This window comes from Panthera pardus, unplaced genomic scaffold (assembly GCF_024362965.1).
Source record: "Panthera pardus isolate Hobbes unplaced genomic scaffold, ASM2436296v1 HiC_scaffold_13, whole genome shotgun sequence".
Lineage (NCBI taxonomy): Eukaryota > Metazoa > Chordata > Mammalia > Carnivora > Felidae > Panthera > Panthera pardus.
In genome coordinates this window covers 51,892,194-51,914,018 of record NW_026526688.1, presented here as the reverse complement: position 1 = coordinate 51,914,018, position 21,825 = coordinate 51,892,194, and the positions used below count along the sequence as shown (strand labels likewise).

General features: G+C 39.4%; 1 protein-coding gene across 4 annotated transcripts in view; it reads left to right on the top strand.

Annotated features, from left to right (window-relative positions):
* Positions 1–18,737, top strand: part of PINX1 (PIN2 (TERF1) interacting telomerase inhibitor 1) — an 88,597-nt gene extending 69,860 nt beyond the window's left edge. For all 4 annotated transcript variants that reach the window (XM_019440928.2, XM_053901105.1, XM_019440930.2 and 1 more), the window contains one exon: positions 18,046–18,737. In XM_019440928.2, coding sequence (XP_019296473.2) covers positions 18,046–18,513 — 468 coding nt within the window. In that variant the 3' untranslated portion in view covers positions 18,514–18,737. The remainder of the gene's footprint in view (positions 1–18,045) is intronic.
* Positions 18,738–21,825: the final 3,088 nt, after the last annotated feature.

Sequence of the window (21,825 nt, the reverse complement as noted above, 5' to 3'; positions counted from 1 at the left end):
TTAGCCTGAACTCCAAGTCACTTACTTTTTCACAAGTGCCTAAACTTATTTTATGTCTTGATTTCAATAACTTAAATTTGGTGGGGTTTCTGTTTCTACAAACAGGAAAGGTGACCTGGGGGAGATACTTAATACTTAAGTAAAATCTGAACATTCGTATCAACACCCTTTCTAAAAGGAAGGTGGCTTTATATTATAGGAAATTGTTGATAGACTCTGGAAATCAGTAAAGTTAGTTTTATTTCTGTATATCAGTGAAACTTGTAAATAGAGTGTTAGCTTTAGATATTTTTCTAATTCTTATTCCATAATTGTTCAAGTTCCAGATTGGAAATTGTGTGCCTGTTTACTTTGTGATCCTAAGAAAATCTTTTTAAAAACTTATGATATACTTTTTAAAGTTAAATATTGACCCTATTAATTTAGTTAAATCCAATCATTTAATTTTAGATTATTATCCTTAATGCTCAACCCATCCTTTCCTCCCTTTTAAGATGATAAATATATTATTAGGGAAGCAAAAGCATGGCATTCATATTACTTTGTTTTTAATGGATCCTGGTTACTTGGAATTCTATTATGCATGATGCATGACACATTATCATCATTGGTCACATTTTATTTCAGACTCCTTTTTCCTTATAAGGATCTAGAAATGACACCTTGGCACTTTCTTAAAATTAATAGATAAAATTATAGGTCAGTTAGTTGAAGTAATGAGTGAGCCATAAACAGAGCCTGCTTTCCATTTATCTGTACTTTGAAGCTACAGGATCAAGCTAAGGCCTACTCGGTGTCTTTACATGAGGCTAGAGTCTTGGTCCTGACTCCTGCAGTGTAATAATCTCTCATTATTTCATCATTCTTCTAAGAAATATTATCATAATTGTTTTCTTCCTATGTACTTCCCCTGCTTGAGACTTTTCCAGTTCCTTCTTCTATTTTGGATGTTTGTCCTTGTCACCCAGTAGCACTATTGCATGACAAATGATTAAATGAGTAAGACACAGTCCCTACTCACCGTCTAGTTGGGAAGTCAAGATGTATACAGTCAACTGGAGAAGAGGTGAGCCAGAGGACTGGGGACGTGGTCTGCCAGAGGACTGGGGACATATGTGAGGTAGTGATGAATTCAGCGTGCACAGATTAAAGAAGGTAGTAGTTGGCCAGCCTGAAAGGTCTCACAAGGAGGAAAGAAGAGCATCTCCACAAAGACACACATCCTTGAAAAAGCAAAGGGCCTTTTTGGGGGACAACTGGCATACTGATATGGCTACATTGTGAAGGTGGATAGAGAGGGGTACATACCCCAGACACCTCTGCCTGCTGTGGTACTTTGAAATAAATCCCTGAACTCATAACATTTCATCATAAATATTTCAGTACTTCAGCATACATGTCTAAAAGTTAAAGGACTTTTTTACATAACTCCACGACTATTATACTCTACAAAAATTGATAATAATTGTGTGCTATCATCGATAATAAGTGTTCAGTTGCAGTTTTTGTAAATGTTACAAATTTTGTCTTTCTTTAAATCTCTTTGTTTGACTCAGGATCCAAATAAGAGTCACATCTAACAATTGGTTGATATAGGTTTTGTTTCTTTCATTCTGTGGATTCTCTCCAAATCTTGTTCTTTTTTTTTTTCTTTTTTCAATTTTAGAATGAAATTTAGAATAGAAATTCTCACATACCCACTACTGTTTACCCTGAGGTAATAAATAAATGATAGATATTTTATTTGTTTTCTTTATTTACCAGTTTCCAAATGGGGGAGGTTCTCTAGCATTCTCTGAATGTGGACCAATGAGTTTTCCTTTGTGCATCACTCATGGAGTGAAATATATCTGTTATGTTTCAGTACATTGCATTTATTATTTTTATTGATGATCACGTTTTCCATCTTTGCCTAGTGGAAGCCTCTTCAAGTTGGTTCCTGAATTCTTTTGACATGACCCTTTAATGATATTTGATCATTCCTTCCTACTTGGTGAAAGATTTTCTGGACTTAACTTTGTACATTTGCTGCCCCAGACTTGGAGTCATCCATTTCTCCCTGGTTCCTTTTGATGGTAATTGATATTTAGAGACCACAATCTGGGCAGTAGGGTTGCTAATTGATATTAGGTTTGTCTTTATTCTAGTTCTTGTTACATGGATAGAACTATAATTTTTTTTTAATGATAAAATATATTGAGTTTCTACTCATATTACTGATTCAAAATTCAGGACCACAGGACTTAACATTATTAAGTTAGAATTATTATTAAGTAGAATTATTATTAAGTTAGAATTAATAATTCCTGGAATCTATGGAATCTAGAAATAAAAGCATTAAACTGTTATTTTACTCATTTGCTTATTTCTCATTACATACATGATAGTCACAAAATAACACCAATAACTTGATTATCAAAAAAAAAAAAGTAGATTTGAGGAGTTGTTTTGTTTTGTTTTACCAGTTCTTTTTGTCTTTAGGGTATATCCCATTAGGGTATGTACAATCAAATTACAGTGTTTTAAAGTTATTTGGAATTCTGTTCTGCATAGGTATCCAACAACCGGTGCAACAACTGGTGCAAAGTCAACGTGTTTTTGTTTCATTTTACTTTTAGGATTTTCTTAAATTTTAATTTTGTTATATGTTTATTGATTCTTGATTACGTTCTCCATTTTTATCCTCTTGATCATATTAGAAATTATTTACAATTCTGTAGTTTGAACTTTACGCAGACTTTTAAATGGAACCTGGTCCTAAGATCTTTCTTCACTCTGGTTATCCCACTGGTCAGAATATATAGCTCTTACATAATCCTGAAAACAAAATGTGATTAGATTACATGCCATTTTAAAATTTGACCCACACATACTTGGGTGATTTAGGACATGTTATTTCTCTGCCATCTCCCATTCCAAGATGAAAGAATTATATTTCTAACTAAGCCTGGGAATGGATATTCCCATTTTAATAATGGGATATCTAGGGAAGAGCTAGCCTCTTCTGCCAAGGCCACCTGGCAAGCTGGTTGTTCATAATGGAATATTTGTCTGGTCGTCTTTTCACTTCCCTAATAGGTGTCTGCCAGTTTTGCATAAAATGTGTGGTTCATTGGTAGAAAGCCCACCCCCTTAGACAGAACAAGGTAAATGAAAGATTAAGCTATAGGATTTAATCAGGAGAACTCGTCTTATCCAGATCATAGGGTGTCTATGCGAATAAACCTTAAAGCAGGTTCAGCAGAACACTAATTCCGCGGGTTATTGATGGATTTTATACCAAAAAGGGTTCCAGTGTGAAATAGTTTGGGAAGTTCTGAAGTTTAACAGCTACTGGGTATATCAGATGATAGAGTGCTTTATGAATCAAAGGGAAGAATAGCATAAGTTTGCTTCACAAGTTCACTTAACCATGAATCCATCCCAGTTTTTCATAAAGGAGCATGCCATATTGGAGAAGTGCTACGTTAGAAAATAAAGCTGTCTCTAGATTTAACTCTACAGGACATGCATTAGACAGAGGAATGTGCTAACCCATACCATACCACAGGGATCAATTCAGCAAAATTCAGATTCTGGGAGAACTTTATAGCACAGATACCTTGGTGTCATCAATAAGAAGTTGCAAAAACAAATGAGGGAATGAGAACCAATAGCCTAAAAGACGAGACATATCAGCTAATCACAGTATATGGACCTTATTTGGAAGCTGATTCAAATGAACTGTAGTAAGAAATAACTTAAAAGACAATAAAAACATTGTGAACACAGACTAAATATTTAGTGATATTAAAGAATTTTCTATTAATCTTTTTATGTGATCATATTAAAGTTAGGGATTTTTTTTAGAGCTGTTATCTTTTAGAGAGACACACTAAAACATTTATAGATGAAAGTATATGATATCTTTGATTTGCTTTGAATTAATGGGAGTAGAGTTGGTAATGGTTATGTGTTGATAATTGTTAAAGCTGGGTAATGGGTATTGGGTTCGTTTTACTATTTTCTCTGCTTTTCTGTGTTTGACAATTTTCGTGGTAAAAGGTTTAAAAAGAAGACTGCTAAATTTTTAAATTAGAAATAACGAGGCCATAACTAATTTTAAATTTTCCTACTTGGTCTAGATTCTGCTCCAGCAGCTATCTTTGTTTCCCAGCCCAAAAAAGACCAGGATTTCTGAAGAAGCATAGAATCCTTGGATTCAGAGGTGTCATTTTTTGCAGAATGAAAGAGGTCACCAATGACATCCTTGTATATTTGGAGGACTGTCTCATAGCCTTGCTTGTTCCTTTGCAATATGGAAATGGAATTGGCCCCAGAAAACACTGGTTGTCTAAATGAGGCATGTGTGCCCATAGAAAGCCTTCTGTCTACAGCCTATGGTTTACAGGCCCCTGTCAGAGCATAGACAGCAGATGGGTCCCGTGCTACGTGCCCAGGAGCCAGTAGCACAAGGCAGTTAGGGGCAGGGCCCAAAGCAAGGAAAGTGGTGGTGCATTCCGACCAGAAAGGAAGTTCTTACAAAAACTTTTATTCCTGTTACTGCAGTTTTAGCAAAAAAAGATGTAAAACGTGTGTGTTTAGTAAAAGCAGGGGGGCAGTTTTATTTGGGCCACACCATTTTAAGATATATTAAAAACCTCATCTCTTCATTCTGTACCCCTTCTTACCTCACTCCTTCCAATCTCAAGCTGCTCACACACCCAGCCCCCCTTAGACTAGTTTAGTTTATTGCCAGTCATGATGCTGTCTGCTCTGGAAAGTAGCAGGAAAAGCTGATAAGGTGCTGAGGACAGAAATCTCTGGCCTTATCTCTCCCTAGCACACAGTGCTGAGAGTGCATCCTTTTCCTGTCCTAGGACAAGAGACATAAACCGACCATCTCCTGGCAGCAAGGACTTCAAACAGGGCTTGGGGGCCTGCCTCTACTTTCTATAAGAGCCAGAAAAGAGAAAGTGGGTCATTGCTTTTTTGAAAGTTGTTTTAGTACCAGTAAAAATGTATATCAGTTAATAGTTAACAAACTAATTTATAAGAAGACATTCATTAAACAAGAAGAAGAAGAAGTGGGGGAGTGAAGGGAAGGACTACCAAAACAACCCAAGAGTTGTAAGTCATTGGACTGTTTTGTTTGGTTAGACTTTTGCCAGGGCGTAGGTTTGTACTGAGTGGATTAGATTTGGCTTTTTGTTTGTTGACAGATCAAGCGCAAGGTTTTGAGAGCCTTTGTGATAATAAGAAATTGACACACAGATGGCCCAGTGTTGGAAGAGAAGAGTGAAATATTGGCTCATTTTTCCTTCTATCCTTCTGTCCTGCCAGGAAAACAGAAATAACATTCTCTCCCAGATTTTCATGCTGTGATGTTATGAAAATAGGATGAAGAGCAACTTTCCTTTGGGTTAGAGTGCGGCCTTGACTGGTGAGCAAGCTATGCTTTGCTTCTCTTGCTATAGTCTGAAGGGACACCGGTGATGGGGTTCTGAGCATTACCATCCCCTCTGGGCCTTCTTTGGAGCTAAACCACATAAAGTCAGAAGAGTCAGCCAACCTTGACAACATTCTGAATCATCGGGTCCTCAGAGAGGAGAGGACCTGCTTTGCAATGTAAGACTTTACAGTATTGAGGAGACCAGGCTTGATACCTTGTTACCATTTTTGAAAGAAATTGGTCACTGGACAGTTCTGATAGACAGCTAATTGTTGAAATTTTAAAAGCGAATGACCACTTTAAGAATTGTGCATATTATATAATAGCAGAAGCCTGATTTTATTCCTTTTTTTAATGTTTGTTTGTTTATTTATTTATTTATTTTTGAGAGACAAAGAATCTCAAGCAGGCCTCACGCTATCAGCGCAGAGCCCCACGCAGGTCTTGATCCCACAAACTGTGAGATCATCACCAGAGCCGAAATCAAGAGTTGGACGCTTATCCAACTAAGCCATCCAGACAACGTCCCCCCTGCCCCTTTTTTTAATGTTTATTTATTTTTGAGAGAGAGACACAGAGAGAGAGAGAAGCCTGATTTTATTCTTGAAAGCTTCTTCGTCTCCTGACTCTGAGTGCTGTGAAATTATCAAGACTACACATTACAATGTTAGAATTGTAATGGACCTTAAAAAACATAGCTGCCATTTTTGCACCTTTATTCATAGAGCTCTAGGAGTTCCTCAGAGACGCCTCAGGGGCCTTACAAGGGCAGAGTAGGTTTAGGACATGAGCTTTGGGTCCACCTAACCCCACCTCCACCACAGTTCTGATGCGTTACATATTGGCCCCTGTTTAAGATTGCATTTAAAGAGTGTCACACAGAGCAAAACCGTGTTTGAGAAAAGTCATTGAGTAGCCCTACTTCCTTGCTTTGCACAAAGTTCACTTTGAGGCCCAGAAAGGCCAATAACTTGTCCAAGATCACATATTCTGTCAGATGTGAGTCAGGTTTTTTTGACACTCAGGTGATTGCCACTTGTACTACATTGAATTCAGCACCTTTCTTTTTGTTCCTTTGGTAGCTAATACTGTATACAACCACCACTCAAAGGATGGTCCACAGACCAGCCCAGGACAAGGACAGAAATTAGAGTAAACATTTAGGAACTTTTATATTCCTTGATATTAACTTCTATAAATTGGAATTTGGGTTTTTTATGTCTTTTTAGAATGTCACTTTCCTAGTATTTCATACTATTTTATTTTATTTTACTTAGTATGTTGCAAAAATCTTGGTCCACAATGGATTGGAGATTTTAAAAAGAAAAATAAATGGCCCTTCACGAACCCCGATAGTCTGAGAAGCATTGTGATATAGAGCATTGACTTTCTAGAGAGATGAAGCCAGTTAGGGGCCGCAAACAAGAAGCAGGTCTTCACAGAACCTTTCTGGATTCTGAGCAGGTAGGAAGACAGCTTTACTTGTTCTTTTTGCTTAAACTTTTAATATAGTATCATTTTTCTTTATCAAGTAAAAATTATTATAACTTGTATAAAACTTAGAGATTGTGTATTTAATATGTATAATAATATATGAGGATTATATTTTTAATAGTAATGTTTTTTTATGAGCTCTTTAGAATTATGATCTCAATTTAATTGGCTATGGGTTTGTTGAACCAAGTTTCATAGTTGGTTTTCTTACCATTTAGTTTCTCTTTATTCTAAAAATAAATTCTCCCAATGTATTTTTTAATTTTAATTTTCATTGTTATTGTGATAAGATTACTTACATGAGATCTATTCAGGTATTATTATTATTATTATTACCAGTATTATTATTATTATTATTATTATTATTATTATTATTATTATTATTTTATAGTCTGTCTCCCTTAGAACAGGAGCTCCTAAGGGACCTCCTTAAAGGGGCAGTCCCTAAGGGACCAGTCCCAGTCAGGTAAATAGTAGGTGCCTGGTGAATGTTCATGTGGGATTGGATGGACCAAATGTTTGGACCTGAGCCTTTTTAAGATCTTATTCTTGTGTAATTTACTTTTATTACATGACTCAGTGAGTTCAGAATTTTATTTAATGTACTCTTACTAACTTAAATATCCTTTAAACACAGAATTATTTTGCCCAACCAAATTTACTCCTAAAAAGTATTTTTAAATGTTTTTCATTGTTATTTTGATTTCTGGTCAATTAAAAAGAGTATATAGAGGCGCCTGGGTGGCTCAGTCAGTTAAGCGGCTGACTTTGGCTCAGGTCATGACCTCACAGTGTGTGAGTTCAAGCCCCACGTCAGACTCTGAGCTGATGGCTCAGAGCCTGGAGCCTGCTTCAGATTCTGTGTCTCCCTCTCTCTCTGACCCTCCCCTGCTCACACTCTGTCTCATCTGTCTCTCTCTCGAGAATAAATAAACATTAAAAATGTATATATAAAGATTAATCTTATATAATATGCAAGAATTGAAGAAGGGGCTTTTTTTTAATTTTTAATTATTTTTTTAATGTTTTATTTATTTTTGAGAGAGAGAGAGACAGAGCATGAGCAGGGGAGGGGCAGAGAGAGAGGGAGACACAGAATCCAAAGCAGGCTCCAGGCTCTGAGCTGTCAGCACAGAGCCTGATGTGGGACTCGAACTCACGGACTATGAGATCATGACCTGAGCTGAAGTCAGACGCCCAAATGACCGAGCCACCCAGGCGCCCCAGGGCTTTTTTTTTTTTTAAATGATTTCACTTACCTAAATTAATATACCTCTCTCTTTAAAATAATCTTGAGTATTCCAGATAACTATTTCTGTTCTAATCCTAGTTTCAAAATACTAGGTTCTCTGAATTCTTCAAAAAATGCTATTCTTTCTATAATAAGGGGCCTAAATTTGAGTTTTCATGATTCCTTAGCAACTTTGAAGTCTTGTGTGGAGTAAAGATGGAAGAGACATCCTCTGTTAGCCTCTGCTTCTGTTCTTTGAGATTCAGATACTAGCCTTCAACTGTGGATAAAACTATTTGTCCTGCCTCCAGGGAGCAACGAAGAGAACCAGTTGACCTAGAATTATAAAATGTAGTCAATTTGTATTATTTTTAGATTTCATTCAAAGAAGTTGGTGCTTATGTCACATTGATCATTTCTAGCTTTGGAGGAGCCTCGTTTATCTTATAAGGGCCAGTATGTTGTGAAATGTTGTCACATGAGTCACTGCAACTTTCCAAGCCTTAGGACCTTTCAGGGAGGCAGGAAACCTGCTCCTTTTTTCTTTCCCCTCTTTTTCCCCAGAGGCTGTATGACTCTTGTCAATAGTTTTGATGTCAGTTACTTGAGAAGTTGTTGCCATAGAGAACCATCCTTTTAAAACATGTTTATGTTGGCTTTTCTTAATGAATGGTAATTTGAGTAGCTGACAAGGCAACTGGAAAAAAAAAAAAAAATGAACAGCTTTGTTAGCATTGGCCTTCATATGAGGAATTTGGCATTCTTTGTATTGCTCTACAGTTGTCCAGTACAGAGTGAGATATTTTGTCCCCTCCAGTTCCCCATTATCTTCTCTGAGATGTCCAGTTTGTTTGTTGGAATTTGTAAATTCCAAGCAAAGTTCTGATCCTAATTATTAGAAAGTTATCTATAGGCTTATAGGGTGTTGGAAGTTCTCTTTGATATCTGGTCACTTCATCACCAGACTTTCTCCTTGTCTACCATCCTTTGCTACTTGAAGTCAGACAGCAGTTAGCAACCCCTTCACCATCCACTAGCATTAATTCAGGAAGTTAGCAGGAGACAAGAGATTGAAAACTCCCATCAAATCCAAAGCCCCCCAGTTCCATATATATGTGCATGTATATGAGTCTGTATGTGTATGTGTGTGTGTATACTTCAAAAGCATCCAACATTTCCAAACAGCAGATCATATTTTATGATAAATGTATTCATTTATTTGTTCAGCACATATTTACTTAGCATCTATGTTTATTTATATACTAGAGAACACACTTCTACAGATTTTTTACTGATGAAATTCAAAACTTTATTTATAGACAGTGATATTTGAAATTCACATAATTTTTACATGTCATGACATATTCTTTTGATTTTCCCCCCAATTTAAAATGTAAAAACTGGAGCATCTGGGTGGCTCAGTCGGTTAAGCATCTGACTCTATAGATTTCAGCTCAGATCATGATCTCATGGTTCGTGAGTTCGAGCTCTACTTTGGGCTCTGTGCTGACAGTATGGAGTCTGCTTGGGATTTTCTTTCTCTCTGTCCCTCTCCTCCCCCGCCCCTCCCCCACTCATGTTGTCTCTCTCAAAAATAAATTTAAAAAATAAAATATAAAAACCTCCCCTCCACCCCGAGAGAGAGAGAGAGAGAACACGAGCAAGGTAGAGGGGCAGAAGGAGAGAGAGAGGAAATCTCAAGCAGGCTTGACAGCACAGAGCCCAACATGAGGCTCAATCCCATGACCCCGAGATCATGACCAGAGCCGAAATCAAGAGTCAGACACTCAACCAATTGAGCCACCCAAGTGCCCCATTATATTTTTTATTTTTACCCCAACTTTTAATCAAAACTTCTGTTCAATCAGGTGGAGTTTTACATTTGTTTTTAACCCTTGTGATGCTTTCTAATACTAAAAACAATTGTGTTTCCCAGACAGATTCCCTAAGACTGGTTACAGCTGAGACTTGGTATGTTTAGCCTAACTCCAGAGTGAGTGATGGAGATCTTGAAAAAAAAAAAAAAAACACAAAAAACACAGAATTTCACACTTCAATAAACCTTTTGTGAGTGCAGACAGCTCTTTGTCAGTAAAACACTGAATGTTTCCAATTATACGGAAACCAAAAAGGTACCTAGAAAGCAAAAGAAATGCCAGTGTGGTGGCACACTTCTTGCTTTCTATCTAACGGTATGGACCACTGCTTAGCTTACCCTTTAGAGACAGACCCATTTAGTTGACTCCCTAGAATCAGAGGCTTTCCCAGGTTGTATTTTCTGCTCAAGATACAACATACCTGTACCGTAACAGCTTGCTACCAGGGGCTTCTAGTGTAACTTTCATCCAGCTATTTGTCTTCTCAAAATAAGCCCCTACCTTTGCCTCTGATATGCCCTAGAACTTTCTTGCTGTCCAACTTTTTCTTTTACAAAAACAGTTCAGCCCATGCATGTGGTTTTGTTGCTGTGTTCACCCAGTGCACAGAGTGCATGTGACGGTTCTCATACAATAGGACCTATTTTTTTCTTTTCCAACTGGGAGGTGACTATGGAAACGTGTAGTAATAGACCAGAGAAGTGTGTGGATTGGTTGACCGAGCTCCTCCACAGCACTAAGGGCCACAGGAAGTAATTGGCTGATCACTCTGAAAGGCACTCACTATACCTTGCAGTAGTTAGAGAAGCAGTATGCACCAGGAGGCCTGGTGGCATCTGATGAGAAGGGAATGGTTTCATCTGGATGGAAAGAATATACACTGCAAAATGCTAACTGTCTCCTTCCTACTCTTCCAAGCACCTTCTAGTCATTAGACCTGCTTGGCATGCAGACATATCGGTACCAACAAATACAAAGCTTATGGCTCAGTGGGTGGCAGTGGGGGTATCTTTCAAGCCTTGTAGGCTGGTGTTTTGTGTGCTTTCCTTGAGCACTCACCATGCAGTTGTTCCTTATTAGAGAATATGTGTGCTGAATATAAATGAAATAATAATGGTCTTTGCCTTCAAGGAACTTAACATTTCCTTGGGAAGATGCTTACAAAGCAAATACACAAAATCAGAAAACAGAAGTCATTAATAATAATTGCTAGTCACAGACAGTAAACAAGACAGGATGTTCCACAAGGGATCAAGGGATCAGGCTTGTTGAAAGAGGCAGTTTTGCACTTGGTCTTCAAGAAGGTGATGCACCTGGGTGCCCGGGTGGCTTGGTCGGCTAAGCGTCCGACTCTTGGTTCCAGCTCAGGTCATGATCTCACAGTTTGCGTGTTCGAGCACCACATCAGGCTCCTTGCTGACAGTGCAGAGCCTGCTTGGGATTCTCCCTCTCCCTCTCTTTCTGGCCCTCCTCCACTCTCTTTCTCTGTCTCTGCCTCTCTCTCTCTCTCAAAATAAATAAATAAACTTAAAAAAGAAGAAGAAGAAGGTGGTGCACCTATGTGTAAAAAATCTGCGAGAACATCATCGGCCCACATACCGAGTGACTGCATCGGTCCACCCTGCCCCCTCCATTGGCAGAGGGTTTAGTGCATACACATTCTGGCAGGACTTTCATCTTGACAAGTGATGAAACCACTTCATGAATTTATATCTGTCCAAAATGAATGGATGCAATTTCGACAACCCAAGAGTAGATCAAGACGTAATTTGTGTTTGTCAGAACTGTCCTGGTGAAAAACTTGGAAAAGATACAAAATGTTCTTTCAAACCACTCACTTGCCAAGCTTTCTTAACTTTTCACAGACTAATCCAACACAAGCTGAGGACAGACAGATGAGACTGAAAGTGAACATGAGTTCATCACAGGCAATAGCTATCAGAGCTAATAACTCCAGTGGCTAAATCCATTACTCTTGAGCTCTGGATGTCTACTTTTTCTTTCAATGAGGAAAGTTCATTGAAGGATTACTGTTGCAGCATGTTCTCTATGTTTTAACGTGGAAATCAAAAGGCTTCAGACATCTTATCACTTAAGATCAGCAGTGACATATGAGAAAGGCTGGTGAGCTGAAAGCCTTTTGCCTTTGAAACCTCACCCCTGGACTAGTCTGCTACCATGAGTTAAGAGTTTATATTTGCCCCAAACACCTAACTGAATCTTCAACCCAGAATGCTTTGTTTTCCTGCCCTGCAAGATACTAACAACATTCTTCTGAGAGCAATAAAGAGAATACTCTTTATTTGCGCATTCTGCTGTTAATCCAGTTTAGTACACATGTTTGAAAGGCACAGATTGTGAACCCAGAAGTGCTTGAGCACATAGCTCATTAAGCTGCAGAGCCTCTAGAGAGAAATACTTAAGAGAAACAAAGAACAAACTCATAATTCTGTAGACATTTGAGAAAAGTTGACATGCATAGCTTGGGGCGTCTTCCAGGCACCTGAGATGGTTGCGTTATATTATAATTGGTGTCTTCAGGATCTCCCTCTGCAAGGTCTTGTTTCCTTTGCATCCATTCTGCCCCACCGTCCCTAATCCCAGTGGTAATTTGGAACCGCCAAAACAAAAACTGTTTTGTTCAGAACTGCCAGTGGTAATTGGGAACTGGTAATTCGGTGTAATTGGCACACAGTATGCAGTCTTGAACCACTTGATCTAAATGTTGCTGAGAGAAAACAGACAAAGCAAGTCAACAGTAGGAGGGGCCGCCTGCCTCACCAAGTGATCACTGTCTGCATTCGAAGTGTCCAGGTGGAGGTTGTAAGACATTTGTCCAGGAGGGAGTCTTGCCTTAGGTGGAAGGTTGGACTTGGCTTTTACTTCCTGCTTCAAAACACTCACACTTTGCTAAGTGAATTTACATGCTAATGTGACTAATTAAAAAACTCTTAAACCTGGCTTTGGGCTATTTTTTATTTTTATAAATTGCAAACTAGACAAGAGTCTTTGTTCTGTTTCGAAAGTAGTATCTATTTCTGGTGACATTTTTTCTACACTGAAGCTTTGCATCAGTTAATTTCTGCCCTCATCAAAGCTGAGTCCATGGGTTATATGACCAACGAACATATATTTCAGTTTTAGGATGATTTCTGAAGGAGAGAAACAGTGACAAGTGAGTCTGTGTGACACGCTAAAAGTTAGGATGCCAAGTGGAAAGAGAAAGGGCTTTGTGTCTGGCAGTCTTGGGGCTGAATCCCCCTGCTGCCAGTTCCTGCCACAAGATCTACTGCACAGTTAAGTGTTTTGAGTGTCCATTTCTGTCTCTGTAAAATAGAGAGAATGCCTCTCCTCGGGTTGCTTTGAGGGTCACATGAGATGACTTATGATAATAAGTGACTGGCATGTTGAAGGCATCCAAGAAATGATAGCTGCTTCCTTCAGTACCCCCAGGTATGGCCACTTTGGGGAAAGTTGCCGTATGTGATTGCATGGAGTGTTCCCACACGGTTTTTCTAGCTTGAACCCATTGAGGTTCTGTGAAGTGAGAAACAGTTCCTCCTGAGTTCTCACCCACAGAGTATTAATTGGGTAGAAATTAAGTCCCTAGCTATCATTTGGGAGGACTGATTATCAAATGTTTTTTCAACACATACTCTTCTATGCTCTGAAAGAAAGGAGAACACTGAGGCTTTCTGGGAACAGACAGTATTAACTCATGAAACAGTTTTTAGAGCAACACAAGAGTAGTTTCTAAAATACATCAAAAATATTTAAAGTCTCTAAATGTACTTTGGGCCTTTCTGATTGACAAAAAAAGAAGGTAGTACAGTGGGTAGATTACAGATTTAGGAAGAGGTGTTTTAAACTGTTTTATTAATTCCATTACCATTTCCCCTCCTCATTCACGGACCTCTTTCTTTGAAAAGCTTATTCATCTTAAGTCCTGGGCATGCACAGCTACATTGGACACGTGCCTGCCCTGGCTGAGTGTGGAGTCTTGTGAACTGACCGGTCATGGTCGGCACAAAGGCTAGGGGTGCCCATGTCAGAGCCCAGCTCCAACACATACAACTCTCCCACCTGCATGCGTCACTGGACCCCAGCGAAAGCCCGCATTTCTTCTTGCACATGCCGTTCTCAAGCCGGGACTTAAAGAATCCTAGATTGTGGAGGCATAAAAGCCAAGGGAGAGGTTGCCAGGCTATTCATTACAGAAGCCCACCACATTTTTTATTCTAGTCGGGTAAAATCATTAGCATTTCCCTTGCTGTGCCTTTGGAGAACACAAGGTTAGGGTATGTGAAAGATCAGTGGAGATTTTCAAGCCAAGGTCTAGAAAAAGAGAACCTTCAAAATTGTTAAGTACAAAATGAGAGTTTATTATTTTTTAAAGTTTTAGATTTTTACTACCTTCCTTTGAATTTGGGATGATTTCTAGGATGTAGGTGTAAAATAGATGCATCCTCCAGTTTTTTTTGTTTTTATTGATTTTAGCCTCTATATAGTGTCCGTTCTTTTAAGCAAATTCTAAACAGCTGTTCAGTACAAAACAGTATTTGGCTCTTTCACCTCTTCTGAATGGTCTTACTGGATCTGCTCTTCTGCTACATGCGTTCTTACAAGTGGTATAAAAAAGTTTCCACAGGTAGACTGTAGGTAGATTGGTCTCACTGCTTGGCTTAGCAGTGGGGTGGTAGTTTTCAATGAACAGAGTTGATCTGCCTGCTTGTATACTGTCTCATTGAATCTTCTCTCTTATATCATAGAGAAGTGGCCAGCCACAAGTGTCTCTTCAGAGATCAGGAAATTTTAGGCCTTCAGGGGACCTTAGAAGTTACCTCATTTTGGGGCGCCTGGGTGGCTCAGTCAGTTAAGCATCCGACTTCAGCTGAGGTCATGATCTCACGGTCCATGAGTTCGAGCCCCCTGTCTGGCTCTGTGCTGACAGCTCAGAGCCTGGGGCCTGCTTTGGATTCTCTGTCTCCCTCTCTCTCTGCCCCTCCCCCGCTCACAGTCTGTCTGTCTCTCTCTGTCGCTGAAAAGTAAATCTTAAAAAAAAAAAAGATGAAGTTACTTTGTTTGACCTACTTCTTTGGCTTGATAATAGGTAATTGAAGCCTAGAGAGGTTATGGGATTTACCTGAGGACCTCCATTAGTTAACAGAAAGAATTAGAATTTAAAAAAAAACAAAAAAGTTTCTGAATCCCTAAGCTTGAATCAAATGTTTACTAAGGTGACTAACCATATCTCCTTTGGTAGTGTTTAATATGGAACTGGAAGTTTTCAACCTATTTGTAAATTTATTTTACTTGTTTTTAGAACATTGTTAGCAAACTGGTGCACTCTCAAAGTTTACAAAGTAGTTAAAGTGACATTTGGTATTACAGATTTTTTTTTTTTTTGAGGTTGTATTGTGTGTTTAATGGAAATGTGGAAAGGTGCAAGTTGTTTGTATTTCAAACAACTAGAAAGTAACTCTTGCTTTTTTCGGTGCTTACTTTGAAGTAGAGACGAAATATGAAAAGTCCTTGTTTTCTTGAAAAGCTGTACATTTTTCATATTCACGGACAAGAATGTAGAAACTGGGATTACAATCACTCTAGTAAAACTAGGTTTATAATTTATAAAATCATAAAATATGGACTTATGAAGTGTGAATCCTGGGCACTGCTCCTACAGGAATTCAGATCTGCAACTGATTCCTGCTGTTACCATGGTTTTTAAAACAGATACATTCCTGTAGTGTGGGAGGGTGGCTGCCCTTGGCCTTAAATGGCTCCCTTCATCAAGTCTTTGTTTTGCCTACACTTTCTTTGAGATAAATCGGATTTGGGTGCTGGCACCTCTTGCTTGTCTCCATGCCCTGCTAAGCTTGGTGTGCAGTAGCCCATGGTTATTAAAATCCTTATCACCATAAGGAGTTAATTATGAGCATAGTTATTTTCTGGGATTAGAAAGCCCTGCTGAATTCAACAAGTGACTCAAAAATAGTCTTATATTTCCTATTAGTTAAAAGTGTGATTAATACCAGCAGCTAGTTCTGTGATTTAACTGTTAACAGCAGGAATTCAGGAGGTAATAAATAGGTGAGCAAGGTAAGGAGCCATAAGATATAATTTAAATTTGAGTTCCTCAGACACAGAAGAGTTGGCCCACATAAGATAAACTCCTTTTAATGCCATGAAACTAAATGAGATCTGTTTTACATAAACGGGCCACCTTCACAGACTATCTACTGTCTGGGTGTGGCTGTGTGCCCTTAAATGGAAGGCAAGACCGTTCTTGTCCATTAAACCCGGATTAGCTAACACCAGGAGACCTTGAGAAGACTTTTTGTTCTGCTGTGCAGAACTTCAGCTTTTTCAACATTTAAGAAATAAAAAGACAAATGACCTTGTGTTTTTCTCCTGGGGCAGCTATTTTTAATTTTTTTGCACAATTACCCAATGGGATTGCAGCCAGAATTGAATGCTGATAGGTAACATTTGAACTTCTTCCCAAGGCTTAGTTGGTTTATTCTATATGTTCTGCATTTTACATTTCAAAATTTTAAAATCGGCCACACGATTTTGTGTTTTGGGTCTTGAGTAAAATAAGGTGTGTGTTGATTGGATACGTTGTGATACAAGGTGAGATACCCTTTGGAGAGCTCCCTGGGGCAGTGGACACTCAAAGCCCAATTGTTCGTTGATGGAATATTAATTCTGCTGGAATTTCAAAAAGGATGCTACGTTAATTCCACTGAGCTGGTTTTTGAGTTCCGTATCAAGAAAATGCATAGTCCGTTTATATGTGTTGGTTTGTGATAAAGTTCGCTGCACGGGCAGAACTTTGCCTGCCAAGTTCAGAATAATTTGTAAAATGCTAGTTTGGAAACTGATTTATTCAGAAAACCGTTTACCCACCCTTCCAACATGAAAGGGTCAGACAACCAGTCTCTTCCTGTGAAAATAAGTAAATATGAAGGAAGAAGCCAGGTAATTATGGAAACCTAAGTTTAGCATTATTATTTAATGGCTTGATTACTTTAAAATTTTCTGTGGGCACAGTTCTAGATATTGACATGACTTAAAGCATAGTCCTTATATTCTTTATCTTGTAGGTACTTTCTTTCCTCTCACATGTTTTCATTGCCTTGCTGCCAGCCACAACCCATATGGTGATACCAACATTTCATTTTTTATTCTAGCCTATTAGGAATTTTCTCACTTCTAAAGCCTTACAGCTGAATGTATTTATTTAAAATTAAAATATAAACCCCACTTAATCCCAGCTGTTATGAGTGAGTAAATTCTTCACATTTGGAAAAAAGACTAACACACCCATGAGTATCTAATCCATGTCAGGGTAGGGATGGGGTCATCTCCCTTCTCTCCGCCCCCAGCCGAGGGAAAGACGACTCCTCATGCTAACCTGTTATTTCTGAGAAGAGGAAGGAACACCTTCACTTCCAGTCACCGTGTGTCCTCTCCTGGAGGGCCACCCTCTGCCTTCAGAGGAGACAGGTGTTCCTGACACACCAGCTTCCAGTTGGTGTTGGGCTCCTGTTATAGGAAGGGTTAACATAGGCATGTGTCATGTGTGTTTCTAGGTCTAATGCACAGAGACTTGTCTAATTGATAACAGAGCTGAAATAGGTGTCCAACAAAATCACAAAGCTAGAGGACTTCAGTGTCCATGTTTTTTAAGGGAGACTCTGGTTAGTCATCATTTATAACATTGTTGCTAAGGAGCTGTTTACTCAGAATTCCAGGTAGGTGACTTAGGAAGCTAACATATGAAGTTAGCTTCTGTCTGGTCGAATACAGCTTTCAACCAGTGTCTGGCCGCCTCGTTCTGTGCTTTGCAGTTCAGCCCTACCAATGGGGAGAGAAAGAGATGAAGGGGAAGCCAGGCACTCAGCCTGGTCTACTGGTGAGTGAGAGTAGCTCCATGTGCAGGCCCCCAGGATGCTGTGAGGAGTAACCAGCTGATGCCTAACTGATTTTAACTTTTTTCCCCACCTTAGGATGATTCCAGCCCTGCCACTCCAGATGGGAATGCACCCTCCACTACAACAACCAGTGCCTTCACCATCCAGGAGTACTTTGCCAAGCGGATGGCAGAGCTAAAGAATAAGCCACAGGTCATAGCTGCAGGGCCTGACCTCACAGAGACCCAAATGGAAAGAAAAAGGGGAAAGAAAAGAAAGAAGGAGGCAAAAGATAAAAATGTGGAGAATTACACCGAACCCAAGGCCAAGAAGAAGAGAGACCAAGTTGAATGGCAGCTCAGAGACCCTTGTTGGGACGAGAATTCTGGTGTTTCTGCTGAGGATGGAGAGGATTGTGTGTGGCCGCCTGACGACCAGGACATGGCCCCAAAGCCCAAAAAAAGGAAACAAAAGAAAAAGCTACAAAAGCAAGTTGAGGTAGCAGTGGATGCTATATTAGATGAAATACCAGTGAAAAAGAAGAAGAAGAAAGGTCCCAAATAAGTTCTCCAGAGCCAGGGCCTTCCAGCCACTCAGATGTCAGGGCACCACGAGCAAACACCTTTGGCCTGAAGTCAGAACAGAGTTCACCCAAGAGGGCTTTGACATGCCCAGGGGTTGCTGAGTCTCACCCTCTCACCACGTTTTTCCCAGCGTTTATCCAGAGAACTTTCTAATGTTCCAAATCATGGCTCTCATAAACAAATAAATTTCTTTTTAGACTGTGAGCCCTTCAGCATGAGTGTTTATTCATATTTATTTGAACACATAGTTATGTGTGTGTGCACATGTGTATGTAGGTATGTCACAGTCTGTATTTGCTCTTGATTTCCTTCAGTAACAATGAATTTTGCTTCCTTCTCAAGGATTTAGTCTAATTAAAGGATTAAGAGGCAATAGTTTAAATTCAGATACTTCTTTTTGTTCTATAGCCAACCATACGTTTTTGCCAAGCAGGTATTATGTGATTACATTCCCAAATCAGAGCGTTGTTGGGTTTAGTTTGGTTTTGATGGGGAAATTGTTTTAATACCCTCTCTTCCACTGAGCGATGATGGCCATGTGTTCTGAGGTCTTCTCCCCAGAACGTCAGAGTTTAGGAAGTGAACTGAGACTCTAAGGATAGTGTAACCTTCCAGTTCTCTCAGATGCCCCTCAGCCATTCCTCACCCAGTGTGGGCCGTCAGATCTATTTCCATGTGGTCATGCTTGGGGATAGTCCCCTGTCGTGGGCTCTGCCTTGTTTGTAATGATCAGGAGTTTCAAAAATACTTAGAATATAAAGTAATGAAATTAATTTCCTCTGGAAAGCAGTCTCTAGATTGGGACTGCCTTATGAAAGTTCTTAAAAGTATAATTATTACATATATAATAAAAGGTATCTTTCCATCCTGCTCAAACCAAAAGGTGTCACCTCGTTGTGTTTATCCTTCTGTCTTCCCACACCCTGGCAAGTCTCCCTGTGTGCTGGTTAAGCTCTCTCTGTGCGGCTTTGCTTCAGACACCCTCACGCCCTCTTTGGGACACAAAGTGAAAAAGGTTTGGAGATCCAGGCCTACCGTTTTCCCAGCGTCTTTGCCCTCTTCTGCTTACTTTCTTCTCCTCATCTCTCCCTTTTCTTCATCCTTTTCCCCTTTTACTCTTTCTTCCCTGCTCTCTCCTTATCTTTGCCCCCCCCCCACTTTCTTGTACCCCCTTTCTAGCTTCCTACTCCCTGTGTCACTCTTGCAGTTTGCTGCTGTTTGGCCCGCTCTGCCAGACCTGTGAGCATAGCTGGGAGGGGTGGCGGGTGGGGTAGGCTATATGCGTCCTCCACCTGATTTCTGCAGTAGTAGGAACCAGAACTCCCACACAGGTTGATGACCTTTTGCCCTTGATTCTAACTCTCAGGTTACATGTTACACAAGAACCATGGCCCTGAAATGCTTAAAATTGACAAAATACATAACATTTGGTTTTAAGTCTTAAGAATTCTGAAGTGTTGCTAATTGTTTAAACACACTCTCACACACACACACACACACACACACACACACACACACACACACACACCCCACAGAGAAAATTCTCGGGAGTTCAGAGCCCGAGATCTAGTTTCTCAGTTTTATCTTGGCCCCCAGAATTTAGAATCTCAGGCTATGGTCCAGTCTAATAAAACACCCAAGATTTTTTTTAAAACAGTTTTTGCATTTCAGAGTTTATTTTTGAGAGAGTGTGAGAAGGGGAGGGGCAGAGGGAGAGAGAGAATCTCAAGCAGGCTCCACTCTGTCAGCATGGAGGCTGACTTGGGACTTGATCTCATAAACTATGAGATCATGACCTGAGCCAAAATCAGGAGTCAGATGCTTAACCGACTGAGCTACCCAGGTGCCCCAAACACCTAAGATTTTTAAAGTCAGTTTTCTTTATGGAGACACATGCTCAAGTTATCTCTTCTTGTCCTATCTTGTTTATGAAACTATAGTTCCAGAAAGGAGTGGGAATGTATGAAACCTAAAGGAAACTATCTTTTAAGTATATATTTATATATATAAAATATATATATATATAAAATTTTATATATATAAAATAAAAAAGAAAAACCATATATATATTTATATACATATATATAAATATATATATGGGGTTTTTTTTTTTATTAACTTTGACTTCTTTTACTAATAAAAATGAGTGTCAGGAGAATATACTGAATTGTGTGTAGGAGGAGGAAGCAAATGGCTATGTAGGAAGCAGAGTACAATGCATCTGGGTCAAATGGGGTGAAGGGGCAGCTGGGAAGACCACAGGCCAGAGGTGCTGAAGGGACGTTATTTGGAATTCCAAGGTAGTCACACAGCAAGATAAAGCACAACTTCCATAGAGCAAGCCTGTAGACTGTGATGATTATTTTCTGAGAGAGAGAGAAGGAGCATGAGCAGGAGGAGGGCCAGAAGGAGAGGGAGAGAGAAGCCCAAGCAGGCTCCATGCTGTCACCATAGATCCTGAGGCAGGGCTCCATCTCACAACCATGAGATCATGACCTGAGCCGAAATCAAGAGTCAGACACTTAACTGACTGAGGCTCCCAGGCGCCCCTGTGATGATTATTATTTTATTGGGCTGCAAAAATAACTTCTAAATGGTTTTAATCACAAATGGGTAGCCTGAGTATAAGGCACGTTTTCAGCAAATAGCAGGCAGGGTGACAATTTGCTTTGAAGCACATGAGTCTGTTTTCTCCAGACATCTTCAGCTTCCATTTTTCCCAAGTGTCTCAGAACACTGAGTTTTCTGGATCTAAGTGGAAGTCAGAACTATGAAATAAATCCTCTTGAGAATTGCATTTCATAGGCATATTTTTTAAGTTGTTAACATACGAATCCTATTTTTTACCTTAAATTATCTCAGTAAAAATATATTTCGTATTCTTAAGTACTTTTCTTCAGTTTTGAGAGGGAAGGTAGGTTCTCAGGAGATTCATCCAGCAAGGAGGTTCCAAACGTTGTCTTGTAGTACCCTTCTTTTTTGTTGTTGTTTGTTTGTTTATTTATTTATTTATTTATTTATTTATTTATTCAATACATGAAATTTATTGTCAAATTGGTTTCCATACAACACCCAGTGCTCATCCCAAAAGGTGCCCTCCTCAATGCCCATCTCCCACCCCCTATCAACCCTCAGTTTGTTCTCAGTTTTTAAGAGTCTCTTATGCTTTGGCTCTCTCCCACTCTAACCTCTTTTTTTTTTTTTTTTCCTTCCCCTCCCCCATGGGTTTCTGTTAAGTTTCTCAAGATCCACATAAGAGTGAAAACATATGGTATATGTCTTTCTCTGTATG